Genomic DNA, 27,506 nt, shown 5'->3' on the forward strand with positions numbered 1-27,506 from the left:
TTTCATTTTGTTTGCTTTGGTTTTCTGTACATCATTTTGAACTACTGCCTGTGAAGCGATTAAGTTTGAAACAGCGCATCCGGTCCTGAGGCTTCCTAATGTTCAGGCAGCATGGAGAAAGAGGCCTAGGTCCTTCAGGTTATTTACAAGTATTTCCATCATGATAGACCATTTAAAATTTGAAAATGCGGTAAATGAGAACACATAGTTAATTCAGGAGAGTTAGACAATGAAAGGCAATGTATTTCTAAATTAATTAAATATAAATGGTTATTCTAAAGCTATAGTTGAGTAGCTCAGTGAGGTAGAACACTGTCTTGATACACCAAGGTAGCCGTTTTATTCCTGCTCAGGGCACATTCAAGAATCAACCAATGATCCCCGGCTGGTGTATCTCAGTGGCTTGAGCTCCAGCTTGCAAATCCAAAGGTCGCAGGTTCCATTCCTAGTCAGGGCACATACCTGAGTTGCAGGTCAGGTCCCCAGTACAGGGAGCTCTAGAGGCAACCACACATTGATATTTTTCTACCTCTAAAAATAAAATCTTAAACAAACAAACAAACAAAAATCAATCAGTGAATGCATAAATAAGTGGAACAACAAATTTATATTTATCTAACTCTGTTTCCCTTCTTCTCTTAAAATCACAGAAGAACCAAACAATGAATGTGTAAGTGGAAACAGAACTTGATGTCCTCTCTCCTACTTACAAAAAAAAAAAAAAAGAAAGAAAAATAAGTAACTGTTAAAGGATAAAGAATGTTAAATAGAAGGAATGAGGATAGTAACATAAAAAGGGAATTCTTGAGATCAGTATTTCAAAAGTGGTACAATTATTGGAGATAAAATGCTCCCATCTGCAGTCTTGACTTTGGGAGGTCCAGGTAGACCAGTTGAAAAAAGAAAATGTTGCCCTAGCTGGTGTGGCTCAGTGAATTGAGCACTGGCATGTGAACCCAAAAGTTGCTAGTTTGATTCCCAGTCAGGGCACATGCCTGGGTTATGAGCCAGGTCCCAGTAGGGGGTGCTCAAGAGGCAACCACACAGTAACATTTTCTTCTCTTTCTCTCTCCCATCCTCTAAAAATAAACCTTTAAAACCTTAAAAGAAAATGTCACTGAAAAAATATGCAAGAACAAAAAAAATTCTTTCACTGAAAATCCCCCAGTGAGCTTCCTGGAAGTTTTGTTATGGTAAAACATATTCCTAGATTTTGTTTGGCTTACCACAATAAAAATTTATTTTTCCCTATGCTATAACTATGTATCTTATATCTTATACCTACATCAAGCTTAATATTAAATGGTACAGATGTGTAATCACACTGGAGGCTGATAATTATAATATTAATTATATAACAGTGCAGCTTCCATCAGAAATTTTTCCTGCCTTTGTTCTCACTAAATACATTTACTTCTTTCCAATGCAATTATTTAATTAATTTATTCGATGCCCTACTTTAGGAGGGTTCATATTAGAAATACAGGTAAGTTATCAGCCTCCTAATCTAATCATTAATAAAAAAGAGTGGTTTGGAAAATATTTAAATACAAATCCACAACCTTTTTACATGGGTTTTCTTTCCACCACTGCTCAACCCATCCGTGGATTACAGGGTGCTCAGGGTAGGCCTCCCTGGAAGAATTCATTCTGTGTACTCTCCCAACTAGAGGAAGAAGTACTGAGTCGGACCTTGAAAAATGTCCTGTCTGGAGTCTTGTCTGTTTCAGAACACTGTTACAACTTTGTCAAGTACGCATTAGAATTGAAGGGTTTTAAAGTAAACTCAAAGCCAGAGGCAAACTTTACTCACATCATTCCATCTGTATTCCCTGCAGCTGCACATGCTTGAGTCGGCGGCGGGGGGGGGGAGGGGATACATTTACTTTTTCCCTCAAAAGAAATTTTAAAAACTCCTAGGCCTCAATGACAAATAAATATAAGTGTCTAATAAGACTCCTCCAATTCAATGTAGGGTCCTCCTCATATATTATGGTGGAACACAACAAACACACCTCAATAAACCCCCACATTCAGAAAAATAAAGAAAAAAAGAAAGGTGGTACTCAGAGGTCTCCAGTCCACAGCAAATGTGCAGTTTTGCCGGGTAGAATGTACTTCACAGACCTATTTCTGGGCGCCAGAGTGAGGAATGACCTTTTTCTTGACTCCAGTTCTCCTGGGAATAGAAATCTAGTTCTTTCCCTTCTTTGTTCCTGACTTCACCTAGTCACATCTAAGAGTACTAGAAACAATGTCTTTCTTGTGAAATAAGCAGCTTTTCCCAGCTACCTTCTTCTAATAAATACTAAGTTTCAAAGATTGGAAGTTTATCAAGTCACATTTTTATAGTACAACTTTATAGAAGTGTAAACTGTACAATAGTATTTTTTTAAATATTTTATTTATTTATTTTTAGAGAGGGAAAAGGAAGGTGGGAAATATCACTGTGTGGTTGCCTCTCATGTGCCCCGCCCCCCTACTGGAGACCTGGCCCGCAACCCAGGCCATGTGCCCTGCCTGACTGGGAATCGAACCGGCGCCCTTTGGTTTGCAGCCCATGCTCAATCCACTGAGCCACGTCAGTCAGGGCATATTTTTTTTTTTAATAGCATTCTACGTGGAACAAAAGAGCTCCATTTGTTATTATCTACACCCACCATTTTTAGCAACACACATCTGGCTTTTTAGGTTTATCCCAGGGTCCTTGTGCTTCTCACACTCCCTAGATTCTGATCACTAATACATTGTGTCCAAAAGGAGTAACTTCAGGGGAACCATCTAAATCAACTGGAATCTGACTTCAACAGGCATTAGGACCATGTCTTTGATTTGGATTTTGTCAGGGTTTTGAGTTTTACCTTCACATTAACCCTAAAAGTATCTTAATGTTAAATCTTAGGAGTCAGGCAAGAAACAGTTACACCTTTTAGATCCTTCTTGCAAATCAGTTCCTATGTTTTTGATGTCAGGACTATTAAAATATTTCACATGGAGTAGAAAAATTAAGACGGCCTATAAAAGAACATATAGCCCTTGTTTTGGAGAGAGAACAAATTCCTGGTGGAGGACACTGGAGGTCAGTTGCCACAGTAACCACAAACATCACTTTCACACCTAGGTGTGCTGGATCTGAACGTGAACATCACTCATGAAGAAATGTCAGAACACCCTGAGGTGAAAGAAGACTATCCGTCACAGCAGTTTTAAGTATGTCATTTCAATAACTTCAATAGTTTGGCACAAATAACACACCTTTTTTAATTACAAAATCTTTTATTACAAAATCATAAGTATTTAATGCTGTAACAATATCACACTCATACACACCATATATTTTAGATGAAACATTCAAATTGCTTGTCCACCTTATGCGAGACATTCACGTACCCTACCAACCACACTCAAGCAGGCGTTACTTCTGACGGACTCTGTACAATTAATTGTGACTGTGTGAGCTACTGTCTAGAGCATGAAATTGCAGGAAAATGCAGTGGCAGCTCAAGGCTCCTAGTTACAGAAAATAAATGGCACAGCAGCAATATCATAAAATGCCTTAGCTGAACTTTTAAAAAATCACGTCATCTCTATTGTATCTATATCATAATGTCCTAGTAGGTACCACAAAATATATCAACACTGCAGAATTTTTTCACATGAATGTCTCAAGTCACTGAAGAAATTATTAATGACATAGTTGCAGTGCATTACCAAGTATTATATTGTTACCTACAAGTTTGAGCAAGGTTAAATATATGAACCTTGGAGTTGATAAATATATCAACTTCATTCAGCTTTACTAATGAAAATTTAAGTTCACATCATCTAAATAGAGCATGTCAAAATTTGTCAATATACCATATGTCAACATACACATTACAATCATTAAGCAAGAGTTTCTGTCCTTGTGATATAATGACCACATAGCAGAGCTTTCTTTGGTTTTGAAACTGGAAGCTAATTATTTAGCAAATACAGACAAACAATTTCATGTACTTAGGGACAAGCTGTCCGTACTTTCTCACATATCCCTGACCACTTTTTTGTTCCAACCACATCAATTAATATTCATCAATTCTATCTATGACTACCCTGAAGATACATCAGGATTTTAATATATTGACATAATGGTTTCTATAAAGGGTATCTTGGTAAAGTACTTAATCTTTCTATTTCTTACATTAATGCAAAAAAGAAAAGACACCCTGTGTGGAGACACGCAACAAAACTCTAAGTCAACCACAAACGGCATCTCCATTTAGATTTTCTTCATACATTGTGCATTCCAATGTCCTCAGGCTTCTATGGAAAAGTATAGTAGTGAAACCCACCTAGTATATAAGAGTTCACAGATGTGTTAGGCAGCAACAATGAACCCCATTATTTCACATACACATTAGGAATAAAAACCTAATAGCGTGAAGTGATATGAGACTGGAATCACATGAATACTTCCTTCTCAAAACATCTCAAATACTGTCAATATGTAACAGGATACATAGCCAACACCCATCTCCTAGATGTTTGGGAATACACTAAAAGGTAATAGTCTATGTTTTTAAACTTTGGATGATTCTCTATAGTAAGAATTCTGATTCAGAGCAATAACTGAAAACTAAGTAGCATTAATTTTTTACTGTAAATTCTCTGGTATTTTGAGATATTTTCAAGTACACATACTTTCCTAAATTTTTTTACATCCTGACAGCCACTTTCAGGCATAAATTCTATGGGTTCTTGTGAACTGCTTATTTTTGAGTTGTTCGTTATTATGAACACATAATTCCATTGCAGTGTGCATTCCTGATACACTGTTTCCTACAGTCTTCTTTTTAAAGTTTTATCTGGTATGAATTCTTCTTAACTCTTTAAAAAAGGTTTTACAGGCTGGGAACTAGTTGTGCTGGAAGCATTAGATGGTTGGGCTTGGGCTTGGCACACAGGCGTATATATCAACCTGTATTAAAAGTTTTCTATCATAGTAATCCTGTTTTCTGTGTTGGGACACGGTGGTCAGGATTGAATGTGTTAGATGGTATCTAAGGATCTTCTTCAATCTGAAAATCCAGAACCCCCCACCCCTTTCTTACTTAAACATTGTTACAATGATTTTGAAGGAAGTTTTTCTTTGTCAGTTAATCTTCATATCTGTACTAATCCTTCTTCAAGTTGGGGTGGGGGATGGTGACAAAATTTAGTTATGTCCTAAGATATAGTCTTACTGCAAAATAAATAAATGTTCTTTAATTAAAAAAACAAGATTTTATTTACTTTTAGAGAGAGGGGAAGGGAGGGAAATATTAACGTGGGAGAGATGTGTCAATCGGTTGTTACTCGCATGCCCCCAACTGGGGACCTGGACCCCAAACCAGGCATGGGTGCTGACTGGAAATCAACTAGCAACTTTCCGGTTTGCAGGCCAGTGCGCAATCAGCCTGAGCCACACCAGCCAGGGCTCTAGTGTGAATTCTTGTGTATCAAATAAGCTGTTGAGTACTGAAAAACAGTATTCAACATTCTTTTCATTTGTACTGTTTTTATTTACAATTAACTCTGATGTTGACTAAAGTTTGAATATTGGTTCAAGCTTTGCGACATTTTAAATATATTTGTTATGCTTCTCTCCTGTATGAATTATCAGATGTGGATTAAGGTATGGAGGATTAAGAACTTTGCCAAATTCATTACATTTTTAAGTCTTCTCTGATGTTGAATGACATTTGAACAATGGTAAAAGGTATTGTCAAGTTTTTCAAATTTTATTGTTTCTCTGTAGCATAAATTCTCCAATGTTGAGAAGTATCGAGCACAGGTGAAAAGCTTTGACACATTCCCTACATTTGTAGTTTTTATCCTCCATGAAGTCTGTGATGTTAGTAAGGTCAGAGGACAGCCTAATGGCTTTACCACATAATATACATTATTTCCAGTATGAATATTCTGATGCTTAGAAAGGTGAGAGGACTGGCTAAACCCCTGACCACATTCTCTACATTTATAAGGCTTCTCTCCAGTGTAAATTAAGATTTTAGGAACACCTAAAGGCTTTGCTACATTCTCTGCATTTACAAGTTTTCTCTCCCATTTTAAATCTTTGATGGCAATTAAGTTTTGAGGACGGGCTAACAGCTTTACTACATTCTCTATATTTATAAAGCTTCTCTCCAGTATAAATTTTATGTCTAGTAAGTGTTGAAGCCTTGATAAAGTCTTTGCCACATTCTCTTCATTTTTAAGTCTTCTCTCCAGTAGGAATTTTCTGATACTTAGTAAGGGCTGCAGACTCGCTAAAGGATTTACCACATTTTTGTATATATACAAGGCATCTCTACAGGATGAATTATCTAATGTTGAGTAAGGTACGCAGACTGGTTGAAGGCTTTACAGCATTCTTACTTTTATAAGGCTTATCTCCCGTATGAATTTTTTCATATTTAGTAAGGTGTACAGACCGCCTAAATGCTTTACACATTCTCCACATTGATAAGGCCTCTCATTAGTATGAAAGTTCTGAAGTTGACTAACATAGGAGGACTTCCTAAAGCCTTTACCACATTCTTGGCATTTATTAGGCTTCTATCCCAAATGTAATTTCTGATGCCGATTAAGTTTTGAAGACTGCCTAAATGCTTTCCCACATTCTCTACATTTATAAGGCTTCTCTCCAGTATGAATTTTCTGATGTTGAATAAGATTTAAGGACTTGCTAAAGGATTCACCACATTCTGTACATATGTAAGGCTTTTCTTCAGCATGATTTCTTTGATGTTGAGTAAGGGTTGAGGAACACCCAAATGTTTTACCACATTCTCTACATTTATAAGGCTTCTCTCCAGTATGAATTCTGTGATGCTGATTAAGAGATGAGGAACACGTAAAGGCTTTCCCACATTCTCTACATTTATATGGCTTCTCTCCTGAATGAATTCTCTGATGTTGATTAAGTGATGAGGACCGGGAAAAGTCTTTACCACATTCACTACATTTAAAAGGTTTCTCTCCAGTATGAATTCTCTGATGTTCAGTAAGGGTTGAAGACACCCTAAAAGCTTTACCACATTCTCTACATTTATAAGGCTTCTCCCCAGTATGAATTCTCTGATGTTTAGTATGGGTAGAGGACTGGGTAAAGGCTTTACCACATTCTCCACATTTATAAGGTTTCTCTCCAGTATGAATTCTCTGATGTTTACTAAGGGTTGAGGACTGGGTAAAGGCTTTCCCACATTCTCTACATTTATATGCCTTCTTTTCTGTGTTAATTCTCTGATGTTGATTAAGTTTTGAAGACCAGGCAAAGTCTTTACCACGTTCTCTACGTTTATAAGGCCTCTCTCCAGCATGAATTCTCTGGTGTTCATCACGTTTTGAGGACCGTGTAAAGGCTTTCCCACATTCTCTACATTTATAAGGCTTCTCTCCTGAATGAATTCTCTGATGTTGATTAAGTTTTGAGGACCGGGCAAAGTTTTTACCACATTCTCTACATTTATAAGGCTTTTCTCCAGTATGAATTCTCTGATGTAGATTAAGTGATGAGCACCAGGCAAAATCTTTACCACATTCTCTACATTTATAAGGCTTCTCCCCAGTATGAATTCTCTGATGTTTAGTAAGGATCGAGGACTCCATAAAGGATTTACCACATTCTCTACATTTATAAGGCTTCTCTCCAGTATGAACTTTCTGATGGTAAGTAAGGGCTGAGGACTGGCGAAAGGCTTTATTGCATTCTTTACATTTATATGGCTTCTCTCCAGTATGAATTCTGTGATGACATTTAAGTTTTGAGGACTGGTTAAAACCTTTACCACACACTCTACATTGATAAAGCTTCTCACCAGTATGAATGCTCTTATGACGTGTAAGGTTGGACAACCACCTAAAGGCCTTATCACATTCTCTACATTTGTAAGGCCTTTCTTCCATATGAATTTTCTCATGCCGTGTAAGGTATGACAACATGCTAAAGGCTTTACCACATTCTCTACATTTATAAGGCTTCTCCACAGTATGAATTTTCTGATGTTGAATAAGGCCTGAGGACTGGCTAAAGGCTTTACCACATTCTCTACATTTGTAAGGCCTTTCTCCCGTATGAATTTTCTCATGCCGTGTAAGGTATGACAACTTGCTAAAGGCCTTCCCACATTCTCTGCATTGGTAAGGTTTCTCCCCACTATGATTTCTTTTCTCATGTGGAGTAAACCATGAATGCCTTTTAAAAGCTTTGCCAAATGCTTTACATTTGAAGAAAGAAGTATGAATCTTCTGATGTACAGTAAGACCTGAAGGCCAAATGAATGTTTTTCCACACTCTTTATGTTCATAGTTGTTTTCTCCAGTCTGGCACTTCTTAAATCTATTTCGATTGAGTATATGACTTAAGACTCTGCTACATGGTACACATTTGTAAGTGACTTCCCCGGTACCAATATTCCCTTGTTTAATGTGATTGGAAGATTGCTTCAAAGACTGGACACATTTACCTTGTTTGTTTGTTTTCTCCACAATAGGCATAACCTGATGTGTACTGTAATTTGACATTTTGTCAAAGAGTTTTTGGCCTTTATAATGGTTGTCTGGAAGCTGAAGATTCTGATGTTTGTAAGGATTAAACCCATGGTCAAAATTTTTCCAGTGTTCATTACCTTGGTAACTTCCACCTTCATTATATGTACTCTGGTAAGTAATGAAGACAGAAAGGCCATTAGCAACAGCTACAATTCCATTAAATATGTACACTTATTCCCAAATAACTATTCTGTGGTATCTACTAAACATGGTTGGTTGTATGTATAAAAAACACTCCCAGCCATGGAGGGTGGGACTAGTTGGTTGAACATTGTTTCACAAAGTGAAGGGTTGCCAGTTCTATTCCCAATCAGGGAGCTAGCCTGGGTCATCGGTTCCATTTACCATAGGGGTGTGTGTAAATGGCAACCAATTGAGGTTTCTCTCACAAAACAATGTTTGGCTTTCTCTTTCTCCCTCTCTTCCCTCTCTCTAAAAATGAATCAATTAAAAAAAATCACTCCCAAGTATACAACATGATACATAACATATTTAAATATGAAAACAACCCTTATTTCTCAACAACATATAATCACCCTTTAATAAAAAGATTGTGAAACTGATCACATTTAAATTGTCTACGTGCATTATATATCACTAAATTTTAGATGGCACTGACTGAAAATTTAATCTAAATCTAGAATTCAATCAATTCTAATGACTATTCACACCATGGATTGATTATGTGAGTTCCTAAATGTCCTGACTGCCTTTGAAAGAATATACACACAGAAAACTGTCTCTACTCTTCACACTTAGACACACAATTTATCTGTATTGTCACTGACTTAAAGTCAGATATTTCCCTAATATGTACTATTTTTGACCGGTAGAGGTAACAAGGATTTTTCAAGGAGTAACTGTCCTAAGTTAGTTATGTCCCTTTTAACATCCTTTTTCTCATCACACACATTCTTATCAGGCTTTCATTACACTATCAAAGGCACACGTTCCGTATCTTACCAGTATTACTTTAGAGAATAAATCTTCCACCCCTGGCTTTGTCAGCAAGGCATGGTTGTCTTCAGATGACATAGCTGAAAGGGACAAAACAAAGTTTCACAGCTTTGACACTCTGAGGAGCATATACTGAGCTTACCAGCAGGTTTTGACTGCATTCCATTTTTGAGTACTCTGAAAGGAAGTTAAATGTTCAAAGCAAGACCAAGAAAGGTAAAAGAAGAAAAAGTTACATCAAAAAGTTTGTATTCAAGAAAAAAATCAATTAATGAAAAGTTCAGTTTTCTTCTGTGGTTGCTTAAAGATTGGTCACCATGATCAATGACACAGTAAGTGTCCTGACCAGCAAGTTCAATACCAGTAGAATGCCTCATCAGAAACAAACAATCATTAATGTTTTTCATCCTGGACAGGCAACACCATGCAATAAATTTGTTTTTTATGCTATTTCTTATCAGATGTTTGGTCCTAGGTACTTGCAGATATAAGAAGGGTCAGCCAAAGGTGAAGGTTGAAGGGAGAAGAAACCTAAAACCTCATTTGCAAAATGTTCTTAATGTGTGTTTCAGAGGTAAGTCTTAATCCTTTTTACATAGTAGGTATTCTATAAATGTGGGAATACAAAAATGTGAAGTATTTAAATTAATGAAGCAAATACCTTTACTTTTAAGGGACTGGTCTTTGTGGTGTGATTTTGTGCCTGCTGATCACCTTGTGGCCTAGATCCCTGTGATTACTGAGAAAGGCATACAAAAAAGAGTAACAATTGTCCGTTTCATTAAGGATGTAGCATGTATTGATATAATTTCCTTTCCTTCCAGGGATATGGAACCGTTGATGAATTACTTCTTAGCTAAAATGTTTAGAGTTAGAGCTCTGTTCTCCATTCTTTTCACTGGTTTCCTGGCCACTCTAACTCTCAGGGTAACGACTCTTGTGTTTTATGTTGCCTTTCAGCATAATATATTTGATTGAAACAGAATTCTGACTCTTGATAGATTGCACCAGAAAACCAAGAAACCACAACCAGAGCTAGAGGTAATATTTTCAAATATGAAAGCTCACAGTTATATAGTCTATTTTGATAAATAGTACTTGGTCATGGCATATGTGTTCCTCTTCTTCAAGCAATTTTTTTAAAAAAGCTAGCCAAAGGGTGTAGGACCACCCCAGATGTCAGCTTTGTGTTTGGATTCAGAACCCAATTTGGAGGTGGCAAGCCAACTGGCTTTGTCTTTATTTATGATCCAACGGATTACACACACACAGAAAAAGATCCCAAACATAGACTCGTGGGGGGAACATCGGCCAGCGAGGTTCCCTCTAGCGGGGAATGCCCTGAGCCCTTCTCTGACATGGCTTTTATTAGGGTTGAGACGTGCAGGGGACACAGCACATGTGCACAGCTTATCAATCAATGTCCAACAAGGCTATGGTCATAAAAAACTAACACTATCTATAGATAAAAATTGAAGAAACACAGAAATCTTTTCAGGTTGGGGTCTTCGAGACGTGCTGACGCCAGAGGGCTGTAAAGGTGTGTATCATGAAGTAGGGAGTTTCACTCTTCATGCCTAGAACTCAAACATCTGGGTTATACCGACAGGGCTTACTGCTGAGCAGAGCTGGCTTCAAAGGAGAAAAATATACATTTTACACCTGATTCCCACAGGACCCTCAGTGTTAGAATTGAGTCATGCCTGCCACCTGCATTATGACCTGGTTTTCCAGGGAGACTTATGAGCCCCTTTCAGAGCTTCCTCTCGTGGGGCTACAATCTCCGAAACCACACAGAGTGGTCCCAAACAGACTTCTATGAAATGACCTGTATGTGAAGAAGGCGGCCTCAAGAAAACAGAGATGGGTACACAAGAACACAATGAAGAAAGTCGGGAGGACTGCAAAGGCCAATATTGGTGCTGACAAAAAAAAATTAGTAAAGATTCTTCAGTGACTTTATCGGTGGGGACTATGCAGATTTTTCAGAAAAGGATTAATAAATTAAGAACTTTAAAAAAATTTACCCTATGATCATAAATTGGAATGATAATAATGTAAGCCATAAGTAGTACCCCAGGTGATCTAAACTTTTAAAGCAATACCCATCAAAATCCCAATGACACTTTTGGCAAATATACAATAGTTCATTCTAAAATTAATATGGGGACTGACTGCTGTAACTCAGTGGGTTGAGCATCATTCCCCCCAAAAAAGTGGCCCATTCAATTCCAAGTCAGATGCAACCAAGTGATGTTTCTCTCGCATATCTATGTTTCTCTCCCCTTTTTTCTCCCTCAATGCCCTCTCCATAAAATTATATAAATAAAATATAAAAAAAATATGTCAAAGCTGCTCTTATCAATAAAGTATAATAAAAACCATTAAGGCAGATGTAAATAATTAAGTAAGGTGGATGAAAGAGCCTATGTACAACTTCTCCCATACAAGGTCAAAGGAGCTTTAACAAGGATGCTAAACACAACCAAATAAGAAAAGGATATTCACATAATCAAAGAGTGCTGAAAAAACTGGTTGTCCATGTGTAAAATATGAGTAAAGTTGGACCCACACATAAAATAACATTCAAATAGTAAATAAGAATGGAGGAAAAATTTAACATAAACCAGTAACTGTTAATCTACTAAATGAAAAGGTATAAAAAAGATTTTGAAATATTTTTTTACTACAACACCAAAAGGAAAGGCAAACAAAGTAAATAGAGACAAATGGGATTATACCAAATAGAAAAACTTCTGCACATTAAGGCCAATCATCAGTGGGTAAAAAACACAACCTGTGGAACGGAAGAAAGTGAATGCAAAGCATGTATTTTCTAAATCTTTAGAATTCTGAATATATAAAGAACTTTAAAAAACACCATGGTAGGAGAACCAAGATGGCGGCGTAGGTAGACACACTGCGCCTCCTCGCACAACCAGAACTGACAGAGAATCGAACAGCAAGGGGGACCAACACCAAGGAAACAGAAAATAATCATTCATCCAGACTGGTAGGAGGGGCGGAGACGGCACTGGGGTGGAAAGGACTTGCGTGGCTGTGGCAGGACTGAGACTGGCGGAGTGTGGGACAAATGGCGCAGGCAGTCCGAGCACTAGCAGACCCTGCGGCCCCACATTTGCACAGATAAACCCAGACGGCTGACTCAGAGTGGCGGAGACTGGGGCAGGCAGAGTGGCGGGTAGCACCTTGTGGCACCACATTCGCCCACAGATAAACCGGACGAACGGCGGGCAGAGAAGCAGACCGCTGTGCAACCTAGGGCTCCAGCTCGGGGAAATAAAGCCTCAAACCTCTGATTGAAAGCGCCCCTGGGGGTTGGGGCGGCAGGAGAGACTCCCAGCCTCACAGGAGAGGTTGTTGAAGAGACCCACAGGGGCCTAGAGTGTGCACAGGCCCACTTACTCGGGAACCAACACCAGAGGGGCCCAGTTTGATTGTGGGTAGCGGAGTGAAAGACTGAAATCCGGAGGAGAGTGAAGCAGGCGCCATTGCTCCCTCTCGGCACCGCCCCCACGTACAGCATCACAGCGCAGCGACCAGCATTACCCCGCCCCGGTGAACACCTAAGGCTCCGCCCCTTAAAGTAACAGATGCACCAAGACAAACAAACAAACAAACAAAAATGGCCCCAATGACAGAACACTTCAAAGCTCCAGAAAAAATACAACTAAGCGACGAAGAGATAGCCAACCTATCAGATGCACAGTTCAAAGCACTGGTTATCAATATGCTCACAGACTTGGTTGAATCTGTTCGAAAAACAGATGAAAAAATGAAGCCTATGCTAAGAGAAACAAAGGAAAATGTACAGGGAACCAATAGTGATGAGAAGGAAACTGGGACTCAAATCAATGGTATGGACCAGAAGGAAGAAACAAACATCCAACCAGAAAAGAATGAAGAAACAAGAACTTGGAAAAATGAGGAGAGGCTTAGGAACCTCCAGGACGCCTTGAAACGTTCCAACATCCGAATTATAGGGGTGCCAGAAGGAGAAGAGGAAGAACAAAAAATTGAAAAGTTATTTGAACAAATAATGGAGAACTTCCCCGATCTGGCAAAGGAAATAGACTTCCTGGAAGTCCAGGAAGCTCAGAGAGTCCCAAAGAAGCTGGACCCAAGGAGGAACACAACAAGGCACATCATCATTACATTACCCAAGATTAAACGCAAGGATCTACATCCAAGATTACTGTATCCAGCAAAGCTATCATTTAGAATGGAAGGGAGGATAAAGTGCTTCTCAGATAAGGTCAAGTTGAAGAGGCTCATCATCACCAAGCCCTTATTATATGAAATGTTAAAGGGAGTTACCTAAGAAAAAGAAGATCAAAAATAGGAACAGTAAAAATGACAGCAAACTCACAGTTATTAATGACCACACATAAAACAAAAACGAGAGCAAACTAGGCAAACAACTAGAACGTGAGGGTTGTCAATAAGGGAGTGGGAGCGGGAGAGGGGGGTAAAGGTACAGAGAATAAGTAGCATAGATGATAGGTGGAAAATAGACAGGGGGAGGGTAAAAATAGTGTAGGAAATGTAGAAGCCAAAGAACTTATAAGTATGACCCATGAACATGAACTATGGGGGGGGAATGTGGGAGGGAGGGGGGTGGGCAGGATGGAGTGGAGTGGGGGGGAAATGGGACAACTGTAATAGCATAATCAATAAATATATTAAAAAAAAAAACAAAACACCATGGTAAAAGAAGAAACTCAATTTTACAAATGACCAAAGACATATGATAAACTATAAGAAAAAAGTCAGGGACACACAATGAGGACAGACAGATTCTTTCATAAGTTGTGCGAGAGAAACTGAACTAATACACACAAAAATAATATAACTAGACCACTTTCTTATGCCACACACCAAAATAAATTCAAATGGACTAAAAACCAGAATGTAAGACCTGGAACTACGAAAACACTGGAATAAAGGAAAGTCAATGATACCTGCTGTAGATCTTACAAATATGTTTGTGTACATATGTAGGTAGATATAGCAAACAAGAAAAAACATAAACACATGAGACTACGACAAAATAAGTTTTTGCACAACAAAGGAAACCATCAACAAAACAAAGAAGCAAAGCACCAATCTACCAAATAGGCAAAGTTATCCACCAATGATGCTAATTATCCAAAATATATAAAGAACTTACACAACATCGAAAAAAATCAAACAATCTGATTAAAAAATGGTAGACGTCCTGAATAGATATTTCTTTAAACAGGACAGAAAGATGGCCAATAGGCATATGAAAAGATGTTCAAACCATTCATCATCAGAGAAATGCAACCTGGACCTACAATGAAACATCATCACACAACACATGTAACAGGATGGCAATTACCAATAAATCAACAAACGAGCATCAACAATGATACAGAGAAATGAGAACACCCAAGCAGCCACTACAGAAAACAAGATGAAGGTTCCTCAAAAACTGACAAAACAAGTACCACAGGACACAGCAATTCCATTTCTGGGGAGCTACCCGAAGAATATGAGAATACAAATTCAAAGCAGTATTTATACACCCATATCAGCTGCAGCATTCCTTACAATAGTGAAGATATAAAACTGAACAAAATGACCATTGCTCTTTTGGTACTGTACAATTTGGAAGAAATTAAAAATGTTATTTAGTGGACATGTAACGTCAAAAAGTGATTATCTCATCACATCCCCCTTCATGATGTGACTCTATGTTTATATTCTATATTCAAAAATATAACTGCAAACATAATCTCCAAGTTATTGATTATGAAGAATCTTCATGGTACGCACATCACACTTCTTCAAGACACATTCTTAACCATCTTTGTTTTTCATTCTGTATTATTAAGATTTAAATTCCCATGTCTTAACTAAAACATTAAGAAAAAAACAAACAAAAATATGATCCTCATCATGAGAAATAAAAAAGAGAGAATCCACAGTTAAGAAAAAAAATATTTGCTAAAGACGACACATACAGGATTAGGTGTAACATACAAAAATGTTTTAAACTCAACAGTGACAAGAGAACAAACCACTAAAAAGGCTCAAACACCTTAAAAGAAAGCACACTAAGAAGATATATCGATAGAAAATCAGTATCTGAAAAGAACCTCCACATCAGATGTCAGTAAGGAAATGCTTATGCAAACTAAACAAACAGTGCTGACAACAGCAATGCCGCTGTGGATGTGGAGCAACCGCAACTCTCATTCATGGCTGGTGAAAATGTCAAATTGTACAGTCCTAGGGAAGAGAGTTTGGAGGTTCTAACAAAACTAAACATACAATTATTACATGATCCAGTAACTGTGCTCCTTAGTATTTAACCAAAGAACATGAACTTCAGCCAATGAGGATGGACCAATGTAACTTCATAAATATCACAAGTGTACTATTCAGGTGGGGGGCACTGGGAAAGGGTGGGGGTTATGCATGTGTGAGTACTTGTTAACCTCTACACAATTTTGCTGCAAAGCCAAAACTGCTCTTTGAAGAAGTCATTCACAGACCTTCTTGCCTGATGTATGTTTACTCAAGTCTCTGCATCTTTCCTGTGGTTCTTTAGGTACAACCAAGAGACATATGTTTGCACTCTCTACTAAAACACACACACACACACACACTATACACACACACACACACCAAATCACAACTAAAATGAACAGGATCAAAAAAAGATAAATTGGTACAAACATTATCAATAACAAGTGGGATATCAAAAAATTAAAAATAGGATTGTTTTCTAATTGTATACTTCTGCTTCTGGGTATTTGTCCAAAAGAATTCAAAGGAGGATTTGCAAGAGACATTGGCACACCTGTGTTGACTGTAGTACAATTCACAAAAGCCTATAATAGGTGGAAGCAACCCCATGTCTATGCATAAATAAATAGATAAAAATTACAAAGGAGTTGTATTCTGTCAGGAAATTGAGAAAGAACTTAACACCACATAGCACAAAGGACAAAGATTAAGGACGTTTTTTAAGTGAAGCACACGAGTCACAGAGACACAGATACTATAGGGTGCATTTAGGTAAGTAATCTAATGGAGTCCACCTCACAGGAAAAAAACAAAGACATCTGTCTTGGTTTTAAGACAAAAGAGGAAATGGTTGTTTAATGTACACTGAGACATTTCTGCCAGATGGAAGCTGCAAGAGATCGGAGACAACAAAGAGAGTACACTTAGCATGAATGGACTGTACAGTTATAGATGGTTAAGATGCTAGATTGGGGGGGGCTTCTAGCAAAGATAGAGGCGTAGGCAGACAGCTTTGCTTCCTCACACAAGCAAAAGAAGGATAACAACCAACATAAAAACAAAAAACAAGCAGAACTGCCAGAAAATTGAACTGTGTAGAAGCCAACAACCAATGAGTTAAAGAAGCAGCATTAATCTGGACTGGTAGGAGGGGCAGAGATGGGCAGCCAGGGCTAAAAGGACTTGTGGTAAGTCGGCAGCAGGCAGACAGGGTGGGTGAGGTGGTGGCTAGTGGAAGGGCAGTCCCACATTTAAGTGCACATACACCAGGAGGAACAACTGGGGAGCCACACAGACTACGCAATCTAGGGTTCCAGCTGGCAACAGAAAGCTTCAAAAACTCTGGCTGTCAATACCTGTGGGGGCTTGCAGAGGCGGGAGAGACTGCCAATCTCACAGGAGATTTTGTTGGAGGGGAAAAATGGGTTCCTAAAAGTACACAAGCCCACCCACCAGGGAATGAGCACCAGAAGGTCATATTCTCTTTGTTTGTGCATAGTGGGGGAAGTGACTGAAAATGGGGAGACCCAACCAAGCTCCACCATTCCCTCTCTGATACCTCCCCTGAATACACTGCCACAATGCAGTGAAGTGGGTTGCCCCAAGCTACCCAGTACCTCAGGCTCCACTCCTTATAACATAACAGGTACACAGAGACAAAGAAATATGGCCCAAATGAAAGAACAGATCAAAACTCCAGATAAAGAACTAAACAACAGATAGCCAGCCTATCACATGCAGAGTTCAAAACACTGATAACAGAGATGAGTGAGTATGGATGCAAAATAAAGGAGGGACTGAAGACTATACAAAGTGAAATAAATAAAAATATACAGGGAACCAACAGTAAAGGGAAGGAAACTGGGACTCAATTCAACCATTTGGAACAAAAGGAAAAAACAAATATTCAACCAGAACAGAATGAAGAAACAAGAATTCAAAAAAAATGAGGAGAGTCTTTGGAACCTCTGGGACAACTTTAACTGTTCCAACATCCGAATCATAGGGGTGCCAGAAAGAGAAGAGGAAAAGCAAGAAATTGAAAACTTATTTGAAAACATAATGAAGGAAAACTGCCCCAGTTCTGCAGAACAAATATACATATAAGTCCACGAAGCTCAGAGTCCCAAACAAGATGGATCCAAAGAGGAACACACCAAAACACATCAAAATTAATTTACCTAAGATGGAAGATAAAGAGAGAATCTTAAAAGCAGCAAGAGGAAAGGAGACAGATACCTACAAAGGAGTTCCCATAAGCCTATTGGCTGATTTCTCAAAAGAAACCTTACAGGCAAGAGAGTGCTGGAAAGAAGTATTCAAAATTATGAAAAGCAAGGTTCTACATCCAAGATTAGTTGGTCCAGCAAAGCTATTATTTAGAATTGAAGGGCAGATAAAGGGTTTCTCAGATAAGGTCAAGTTCAAGGAGTTCATCATCACCAAGCCCTTATTCTATGAAAAGCTAAAGGGACTTATCTAAGAGAAAGAAGATTATCCAAAATATGAACAGTAAAATGACCACAAACTCACATCTATCAACAACTGAACCTAAAGAAAAACAAAAAGAAAAACAAACTAAGCAAACAAGTGGAACAGGAACATGATCACAGAAATGGAGCTCACAGGGAAGGTTATCAGTGGGGAGGGGCTGGGGGAAGAATGGGGGAAGAGGTACAGGAGAAAAGAAGCATAAATGGTGGGTACAAAACAGAGAGCAGAAGGTTAAGAATAGTATAGGAAATGGAGAAGTCAAAGTATTTATGTGTACAACTGATGGATATGAACTAAGGAGAGGAATGATGGAGGGAAGAAGGGTACAGGTTGGAAGGGGATAGAGGGGAGAGAAGAATGGGACAACTGTAATAGCATAATCAATGAAATATACTGAAAAAAGATGCTAGATTTGTGCTCACATGATTTTTATCAAATTTTAAAACAAGAAATTTCTGAAATTGATAGCTTTCAAAAATTATATTCAATTTAGGGATGTTTTTATCTCACAGAAAGAGAATATAAATTCACCCACGAACTGATATAAAATTAACCCTATTACAGTAACTACACTGGACAACACAAACGTTGACCATTAATGAAGCACAGAAAGAAACAAGATACAATATTTTGCCACGTATACTGTGCCGTGTTTTGCCCAAATTTTTGAGGGAAAACTAAAGATGTACATTATACATGGGTAGTACCTGAAATAACCTTTTCAGGTTCTTGTGTTATGTAGTAATTTGTTAATGAAATTTCCTATACCATAATGTTTAAAAAAATGCTAAAATGCCTTCATAATACAAAAAAAACAAGTAGCTAAATAAATATAAATAAATACAGGATTGAATTTAAAAATTAAAATGAAAGATACTCTTTTCCTGAAAGTTTGGGCCAAATATGTGGTGGGCATTATACACAGGACCTTGTTACACGGCAAAATATAGTAAGTCATAAACACAGAGTAAAAACCAAATGAGCACATAATTTTAATGGCAAATGACATATGGCTGATTCATATTTTCATTAAGTCCCACAATATATTAAGTGTACTGAGTTGAAAACTATCATTCACTTCTCTAATACATGAATAAAAACCAAAACATAACTCAACTAAATTTGGGGAATCTATCACTGAAAAGGAAACGCGATGGAAAACCAGTGAGGATTGTAGCTGAGTGAGACTGAGAGATGCTGAAGTCCAAGTCTTCCTCCTGAAGGGCTTGACACAGACTTGTTGGGACTCACTCGCTCTGACCTCTAGCCTTGGGACAGCAGACTGAAAGGTGCTAGGGACATTCAGGGAGGGACTCAACTGTCTGGCTTCAGGGCTAAGGCTGGAGGAGCAGCTTTCCCCCACACAGAAGTCCTGTCTGAGGCCATTGTTCCCTTGCTGAGCTCTCCCCACCAGGGAGATAGAAGGAAAGTGCCATATCTGAGTCTCTGCCTACCTGGCCAATGCTACAGCCCTGCCCCAATGATTCCCTGAGACCTTCCCCATTAACTTGACAACCCACCCAAGCCGTGTCCAGTAGCTTTTCCACACAAACGGCCCCTCTTGCGTCATGGTTCAGACTCTCCTAAATCTTTCACACAAGCTGGATCTGGTCTCTGCATGCCCCGTACCTCTCACTCAGTGGCCACGTGCCGGCACTAGCCACACATGGCCTTGGATCACATCTTGCCCTCTCCAGGGACCCTACAAACCCAGCTGAATTAGGAGCCATCTGCACTTCACTCTGTAATGCGTGCCAGGTGGTCCCGGGCAATTTGTAGGTGGTGGCTGACCTTGCACCTCCAGGGAGGACCCAGACCAGTGGACAGCCTAAGACCATGTTAGACTGCAATCCTACCACTTCTACAAGCAACACACTCAAGGGGCAGAATCAGGGAGCACCAAAGAACCACCAAACAATTTAAAATATATGAAGTGCCTAATAATTCTGCAACTCACTTCTCACCAAAGGAAAATGATGAAGAAATCAGGTAACAATAGAGACTTTCCTACATGGTGGGCAGTGTTGTTGTCAGCTATGGCAGTAACTTATTGAAGAACTCTGTGAGGTAAATAAACACAGTAAACTACTCTAACATGAAGGAATTAAAACATACACTATAAATTTCTTCTGTTATTTCATACTAAGCAAAAGGACATTTTGAAGTGAAGCAGAAAATTAGGTTGTCTCATTTTGGGTGGTGCATCTTGCTGTGATGCAATCACTGAGTCAGTCTAAACTTGGTAGGGTCTTATTTGAAGCCTCCACTGTATTAGATTCTATAAACCAGAAAACATGACACCTGTCCCCAGGGTTCTTGGGATTTCTGCATCAACCTTTTCCTTCATAATCACTTTCCCTGAGAAAAAAAGCAAAAGTTGATAAAAAAAAGCTTAACATACATTTCACAACAACGTACACAGATGTTCCAGGGTCCCCAAAGCAATGCAAGAGAAGCCAGACCACGGTGGCTCTCGCAAGCCAAGGGGAAGACTTTGGCCCCAAGTGCTAACAGGATGAGAGAGGTCACCGGACATGTTGGAGACAAACTGGCCCTTTATGACAGCAGCAGAAATAAACCTGGGCTTCTCATCATCCTCTCCACTGAAAAACAGCTTCCCAAATTACACTTTAAGGTCTGGCTTCCTCCATGACCATTGGGCCTCTCGCCTGTGTCACCTGCTTCCCCATTCCCACCTACCTGGGTGGGCGGATACTGTCTTTTCCTTGTTCACAATCCAGCTCTCCTTCATTTGCTCCAAGAAGGTGACCAGAACTGGCTTAGAGACAAAAAGACCTGTTTATATGAGAAAGAATCATTAGTGTTGAGGAAATTTTCCCATTTCCCATTCCACTTTCTTCTCAGGTAATTAAACTGGTAATACAAAATATTCTAGAAAATGATTTTCCAAAATACTGTTTGCAGTACCACCTTAATTATTCTAGACCACATGTAAAGTTTTCAGACACTAAAAGTTTCTAATTTACATTGTTCACAAAACCTTTTCTGTCCACACAGGATAACCTCCAATTTCTCCCTTGAGAGCAAGAGTCTGAAAGGCTCCCACACAAAGCAGAAGCCCCCAAAAGATGTTAAACTAACAAAGAAAAGGAAACCCTGTGGGTGGAGCAGGAAGTCCAAAAGGAAGTCATCCTCACCCAGGGAGACCAGTGTCCTGTAGTTCTCCAACATCACGTCCATGTACAATTTCCGCTGACCTGGGTCCAGGCACTCCCACTCCTCTGGAGAGAAATCTACTGACACGTCCCTGAAGGTCAAAGACCCCTGAAACAGCAGAGTTCATTATGTCATCCCACAGGCAAACAGTGTTAGGAGAAGTGGTTTTGAGCTAAAACAGTACCCTGAATTACTTACTAAAATCATTTTGACTCAGATATATACTCTATTGTATTTTCAAACACTGAGAAATGAGGTTGCCTACCACAAACCCAAAACAGAGTCTTTACTTTTGGGGAAAATAAACGTTAAGACGAAGGCATCGACACAGGCATATGTATGTGAGTGTTGTATTTGTACCACTCAGAATGAGCTGTGTACATTTCTCAGCTACAAAAGTCATGGTGAGTTGAAAGTGTAAGTACTTATTCACATTTAATTCAGATAACAAAGAAGTGAAGGTTTGTAAAAGAGCAGATTCTGATACAGGAGTTCTGGGATGGGGCCTGTGTTGCCACATCTTTAACAAGCTCACTTTTTACTAGTGACAGCAATGTCTCTGGTCCATGTCCGTACTTCTGAATAGTACAGAAAAGAATACAGAATTCGTACATATCTTTGAGCTGAAAAAGTTTTATAAAATTTACATTTTTCAAGAAATAAGAAACAGCAGCCAAAATATTATTTGAAAATTTTGTATAAGTAATCTCAGAACAAAATTATTCTTCCTATGTTATGATAGTATTTTGTGAAACATAGTAAAGGGTAGAGCTAAATTTTTCTCCAAACTTGATGTACAATTTTTCAACAAGCACAGGCAAATACATGTAAGGAGACCTCATGAGTATTAGAGTTTCTGTAACTGAGAAGAATGCAAACATCTGAGGAGAGTCAAAGCCTAAATAACTGAAATGTTAACATTTTATGCACAGAGACTGATGTATATATGGACACTAGGTACAATTGAAAAGTGACAGAAAAGAGAATTTTCATGTCAATGAATTTAAAATTTGTGATTCTGTAAATCTCACAAATCCAGTTTTGGATGGTGCTCTTCATGTTTTGTAAATACAACAAGGAGAGCAACATACATAAAGTTAGAGCTATTATTTCTTAGTTTTTTATTTCTCTTAAAATTTTATGTATCATTAGTGGAGAGCTATATCTTAGAAATTTAACTGAATTGAAAATACACTTGTATTACTCTTGTAAACTTTATTCAAAGTACAAAAACTAAGAAATAGGATATATCTGTAATGAAAGTGTGGAATATAATGAAAATTTATAGGAACAAGGACTGATTAACTAAATCTTCCACATCAAAACCCAATTATCTCTAGGAAATAAAGTACAGCCTTCATTTTCCAAAGCAAACAGAAACTAAGAAGAAGATGGGAAGTGTGATGGTTTTTGCACATCTCTCAGTAATTCCCTTCTAGATCCTTGTTAATGATGAAGGGGAACTATTACTGTACACTGAAGAGAGCACTTCAGCCAAGTGGGTATCAGTTGGACTGGAACAATAGATATCAGGTGACTGAGGCACACAGAAGGACACATCATCACTGCTGTGACATTACTGGCAGAAATACAGAAATAAAGAAATCATTATGTGAAAGTGATCACAAATAAACTTTAATTTTTGCAAATGGAAATGCACATGTATCTCCTATCTGTTGACACAGACATTGTAGTGCATTTAAATAGCAAGATTTTTGTCTCAAACTAGTAAGCAAGTCTCTTCTTTGTCAGAACTTTCTGAGCTATCCTCACCAGTAAATTGTTCATTCTTACTCCTGATCTATATAGAGCGGATGCTACAGACACATAAACCTAAACCCTTCTTCACCAATACCCGAGCTTCTGGCCCATCCCAAGAGGGGTATTTGACATGGGTGCCCTCCCAGGTTGATCTGTCACAGAGGGGATATTTTCAGTAGTTAAAGGTCATTAATTCAGGATGGAAATTCTTCGTGTTCTTGGGGAAACTGGATAATGAAAATGTAGAGAAGGCTCTGGGCAAAGGAAATAAGTGTACAAACTGCTGAGCTTGACAATCATAAGAAACAAAGGAAAAAAAATAAATAAATTTTAAAAAACCCCTCACTACTCAAAAACATCAGAAGCAGAGAAGGAGCTGGTTCTTAATCCACTGATGTTGGGAGGAAAAGCAAACACAGCCTCTCTTCTCACCCAGAACACATCGCTTACCTGAGACACAGCCATGTCCTCGTGGTCCTGCTCCTGCTCTGGGTTCTTTCTCAGGTGATGACATGCGGAGGAGTCACATCTGCATTTTGACAATGTGCCTTCAAAGGCCTCAGCACAGCCCCTTTTTCTGCTTCCACCACACCCACAGGCAAAAGAAACCTGGAAATGCTGAAAAGGCCACTTTCTCCTGTCCTTTGTCAAAGGCGAGTCAGGAATAAAGAGCTCCTACATGGAAACCACACTGAGTTTTCTTTCTTCTTTTCAGGTGCTGTCTTCTCCCATAGATGTCCACAAAATCCTACAGATAGGAGAACATGCGTTGCTCTCCTGAACCTCAAACCCAGCAGAGCTCCCCAGTGCCTTCCCTGACCAAAGCCTGCTTCTCACTCTTACAAATGCATCAGAGCATGCCTTTTCCTTCCCATTCTCCTTTGTTTCCCCTCTGCGGATAACCTTTGCCCTTTCTCTCTCCTAAGCTCCAGGGGCCCATCTTATGACTCTTGTCTCTGGTTCCCTGAGCCCATTTCTTGTACCTCTGACTTTCTAAATAAAGTTTTTCTTATTAAACAACATGCATGCCATGGCCAGGTGGCTCAGGTGGTTGCAACATTGGCCTTTCACATGTTGCAACTGGATGTTCCAACACATGGAAAGTTGTGAGTTTGTTTCATGGTCAGGACACTTACCTAGATTGTGGACTGGATCCCCAGTCAGGGCCCATGCAGGAAGGAGCACACAGGTCTTCCTCTTTCACATAAATGTTTGTCTCTTTCTCTCTTTTCCTCTCTCTCTAAAATCAATAATCATACCCTCTGGTTGCAGATTAAAAGAAATGCACCCCAAAGAATTTCCTGCTAATCACTGGACTCACTTTAGCATCACCTGGAGCACACACCTCATTAAACAATGATGCTCCACCCAGAGCAGTTGTCCAACTCTGTGGACAATGACACGGCTGATGTCATTTCTTAAAATTTTTCAGGTGATTTAACAGGAATCCAGAGGGAAACAGTTTGGCTTAAATAAGCATGCAGACCCCTAGGGAATTAGGGATCCACTAAATGATAATTCTGCAGGTTTGCAGTGGGGCCCATGAAATGGCATCCTTATCTAATTCCCTCCTGGTGCCTGTGTTGCTCCCCCAGAGCTGTTTTCTGTAGCACTGGGCCAGACACATCACACCCAGCACACCTCAGACCTCTCTGAGTACACGGAGGACTTCAGGCAGAAACTTCTAGAATGACAAGCTGCCTAGTCAAAATTTTTTTTTCTTCTTTTACAGAAAATTACAAAAAATACATTTTAAAAACATAAAATGATAAATGCAAGTTTTGATGCTGAGAGCTTTAAAAAATATTAGCTAGGAAAATATGTTCATCAAATTACACAATCAGTAGATGGCCTTTCTGCGAATCATGTTTCAGGTCAATCCAGTCCTTCCTTCAATTGTTTCAGAGAAAGGACAGAGGGACATGAGGGGAACAGCTCCTTTGTGGTTCACAGACACTAATTCAACAAATCACAAAAGGGAAGGGAAAAGCTGCACTAGAAAGAGGAACACTAGACAAAGTCATGAAACTTGATTCTGTTAAGATCATTGACATTTTTACCAAGTACACACTGAAATAATCTAATAGTATTGAAGAAGTATCACTGGATGTTCCAACATACGATAAACAGAAAGGATGCAAGGCTCAGAATTTACACTAGACACAATATATTTTAATGGAAAACTATCTGGAATTTTGTTTGTTTGTTTTTACTGTAGTGACTTCTTTGATCAAAGTATGGTGACAGACTCAGTCATTTCTTGTCCCTCACCTCCCTCTTGCCATCCCAGGATACAAGAAGGGACCTAATACTGGCAGACAAGTCTCTGCCTTCTGAGTGAATAACGGTTGCCATTGGAAGCAGACTATTATAAAATTTACAAGCCTCATTAACTGGAGATTTATAATTATCATTCAACTCTGTTTAACTGAAACAACTCAGCAAATGTTAAACTGAATAGATTATAAAGCCACAAGCCCGTAAATCACAACTTAATCCTCCACGTCCCATCAGCTCATCACTCATCCACATCCAAGTCGCCCTTCTTCCTGCTACTCTATTTCTGTGCATTTCTCTCTATTTCTGTTTCTGTCTCTTCCCTGTTTCTCTGCACTGTTGTCCTTTCCTGTTTCCCCTCCCCCCTCATGTTCTTTCTCTTTTCTTCCCTATTCATATCCTTACACCTGTTCCACGAAACTCTTGAAGCCTATTTCACCTTCACTTGCTCCTTCTCCATAGTTTTGATTGCTCCCACCTCTGTACACGTTTGCGTCCGCCCCGCCCCCCATGCCTGCGTCCCCTCGGCTGCCGGTTAGTCTGTCCTGTCACCCCCGCCCCACCGCTGACTCAGTGCTCTGATCCGTCACCCCCAAGCCCCCTTTCTGTCCTGCTCTCGCTCCCCAACTGGTCTCCTCAGAACCACTCCCTCTTTCTGAAGCGCCTTGCCCTTTGCTGCCCCTACCTCTGCTCACAGGCCCCTCTCCCTGTCAGCTCCCCTCGACTCTCTGGGGCTCCCAGTATCCTCGGCATTTCTTCCCTCTCTTCCTCCTCAGGCTCCTTTCCCCACTTGCACTTTCACTTCCACGTCCCTCCTACATCCTATCTGCGTGGCAGTCTCTTAGGGCCCCTCACCAACCTTTTCTCCCCCTCACGCGTCTGTCTCTCTCTTTCTGTCTCGGGATCCCCTCAGAGGCTCATTCCTCCGTTTTCCCTGCCGACCCTTCACCACCGCCGCTTCCACAAATCCGCTCCCCGCGTGGGGCAGGGCACCTCTTCTGGGGACACCGTGCCTTCCCACCCTATGGAAAGTGAGCTCTTCCTGGGGTCCGGGACTCTTATTAAATGGGGGGATCGCCCAAGGGAGGCGGTGGACTGTATGTAGACTTTTCAAAACAGGCAATCCTGTCTGTACAGACCGGAAGCGGCGAGGGGGCGGGAGGGGTGCGAAAGGTTTCACCACACTGCCCGAGTCTGGCTCCCGAGACTTCAAAGGGCCTGGGGTGGGGAGGCCGCCCAGGGGAAAGGCTTTCAGCAGGAGAACCACGGGGAAAGAGGTACCCAACGGCCCGAAGCAGAAAGACCACGGCAGGCACGGCCTCAGAGTTTCCCCAGAAACAAACGCGGAGCGTCTGGGAGGAGCGTCTCCCAGGGATGCCGGACTCACCACAGGAGGAGGCTCGGAGCGGGGATTTCAACGTCTGTACTGCCCCTCAGGCTTCACCTGCTAGGAAGATGGACTGAAGAAATAATCGGGTTTCAATCTAAATAACAGGAACAAAGAAAAACCGCGTGACCTTGGCTACTCCACGTCTATTTCGGGTCTAGAAAGAACTGCGCATGCTCCTCAGCTCAAAGATGGGCGGGGCCAGAGCCTGACTGGAGCGCAGGAACGCGGGGGAGAAGCGGGTGCTGTGTCGTGCCCTGTACTCCACTACACCTCGTTCTTGATTATAGACTTTCCTATACATTGCGTTTGATTTACTCGCATTATTATTGCTGAACTCTAATTTTTCTTTCCAAAATTAGTATTTTGGTGACCTTCCCTCTGGATCCTCACCTTCCATAAGTCTATACCAAGTGGTTCTGGGAGCGAAAGGGGGCTTTCTTGGGGCGGAGTGTTGCCCGAGTCCTCTCCGGGTCTGACCAGAGGCCAGGCAAAGACAACGAAGATGAGTAAATGAATGAGTGTTATTTCGAGGTTTGCCCTAAGGTCTGGTGTGAACTATGCGCTTTGCTTCCAGAGTCTT

General features: G+C 39.9%; 1 protein-coding gene across 2 annotated transcripts; it reads right to left on the minus strand.

Annotated features, from left to right (window-relative positions):
• On the minus strand, window positions 1-27,085 carry LOC112321247 (zinc finger protein 420). 2 transcript variants are annotated; one of them, XM_053914914.1, is made up of 6 exons: window positions 26,924-27,085; window positions 23,710-24,007; window positions 21,480-21,606; window positions 21,022-21,117; window positions 9,538-9,611; window positions 1-544 (listed from the first exon to the last, which is right to left on the minus strand). In XM_053914914.1, exons 2-6 carry the CDS (start codon window positions 23,722-23,724, stop codon window positions 446-448), a joined length of 411 nt encoding a protein of 136 aa, XP_053770889.1. In that variant the 5' UTR covers window positions 23,725-24,007; window positions 26,924-27,085; the 3' UTR covers window positions 1-445. The 2 variants fall into 2 exon arrangements, with proteins under 2 accessions (XP_053770889.1, XP_024434423.3); XM_024578655.4 differs by lacking the exon at window positions 1-544 and adding an exon at window positions 6,242-8,682.
• Window positions 27,086-27,506: the final 421 nt, after the last annotated feature.

The sequence above is a fragment of the Desmodus rotundus genome, chromosome 12 (genome assembly GCF_022682495.2).
Source record: "Desmodus rotundus isolate HL8 chromosome 12, HLdesRot8A.1, whole genome shotgun sequence".
NCBI classification, from domain to species: Eukaryota; Metazoa; Chordata; class Mammalia; order Chiroptera; family Phyllostomidae; genus Desmodus; species Desmodus rotundus.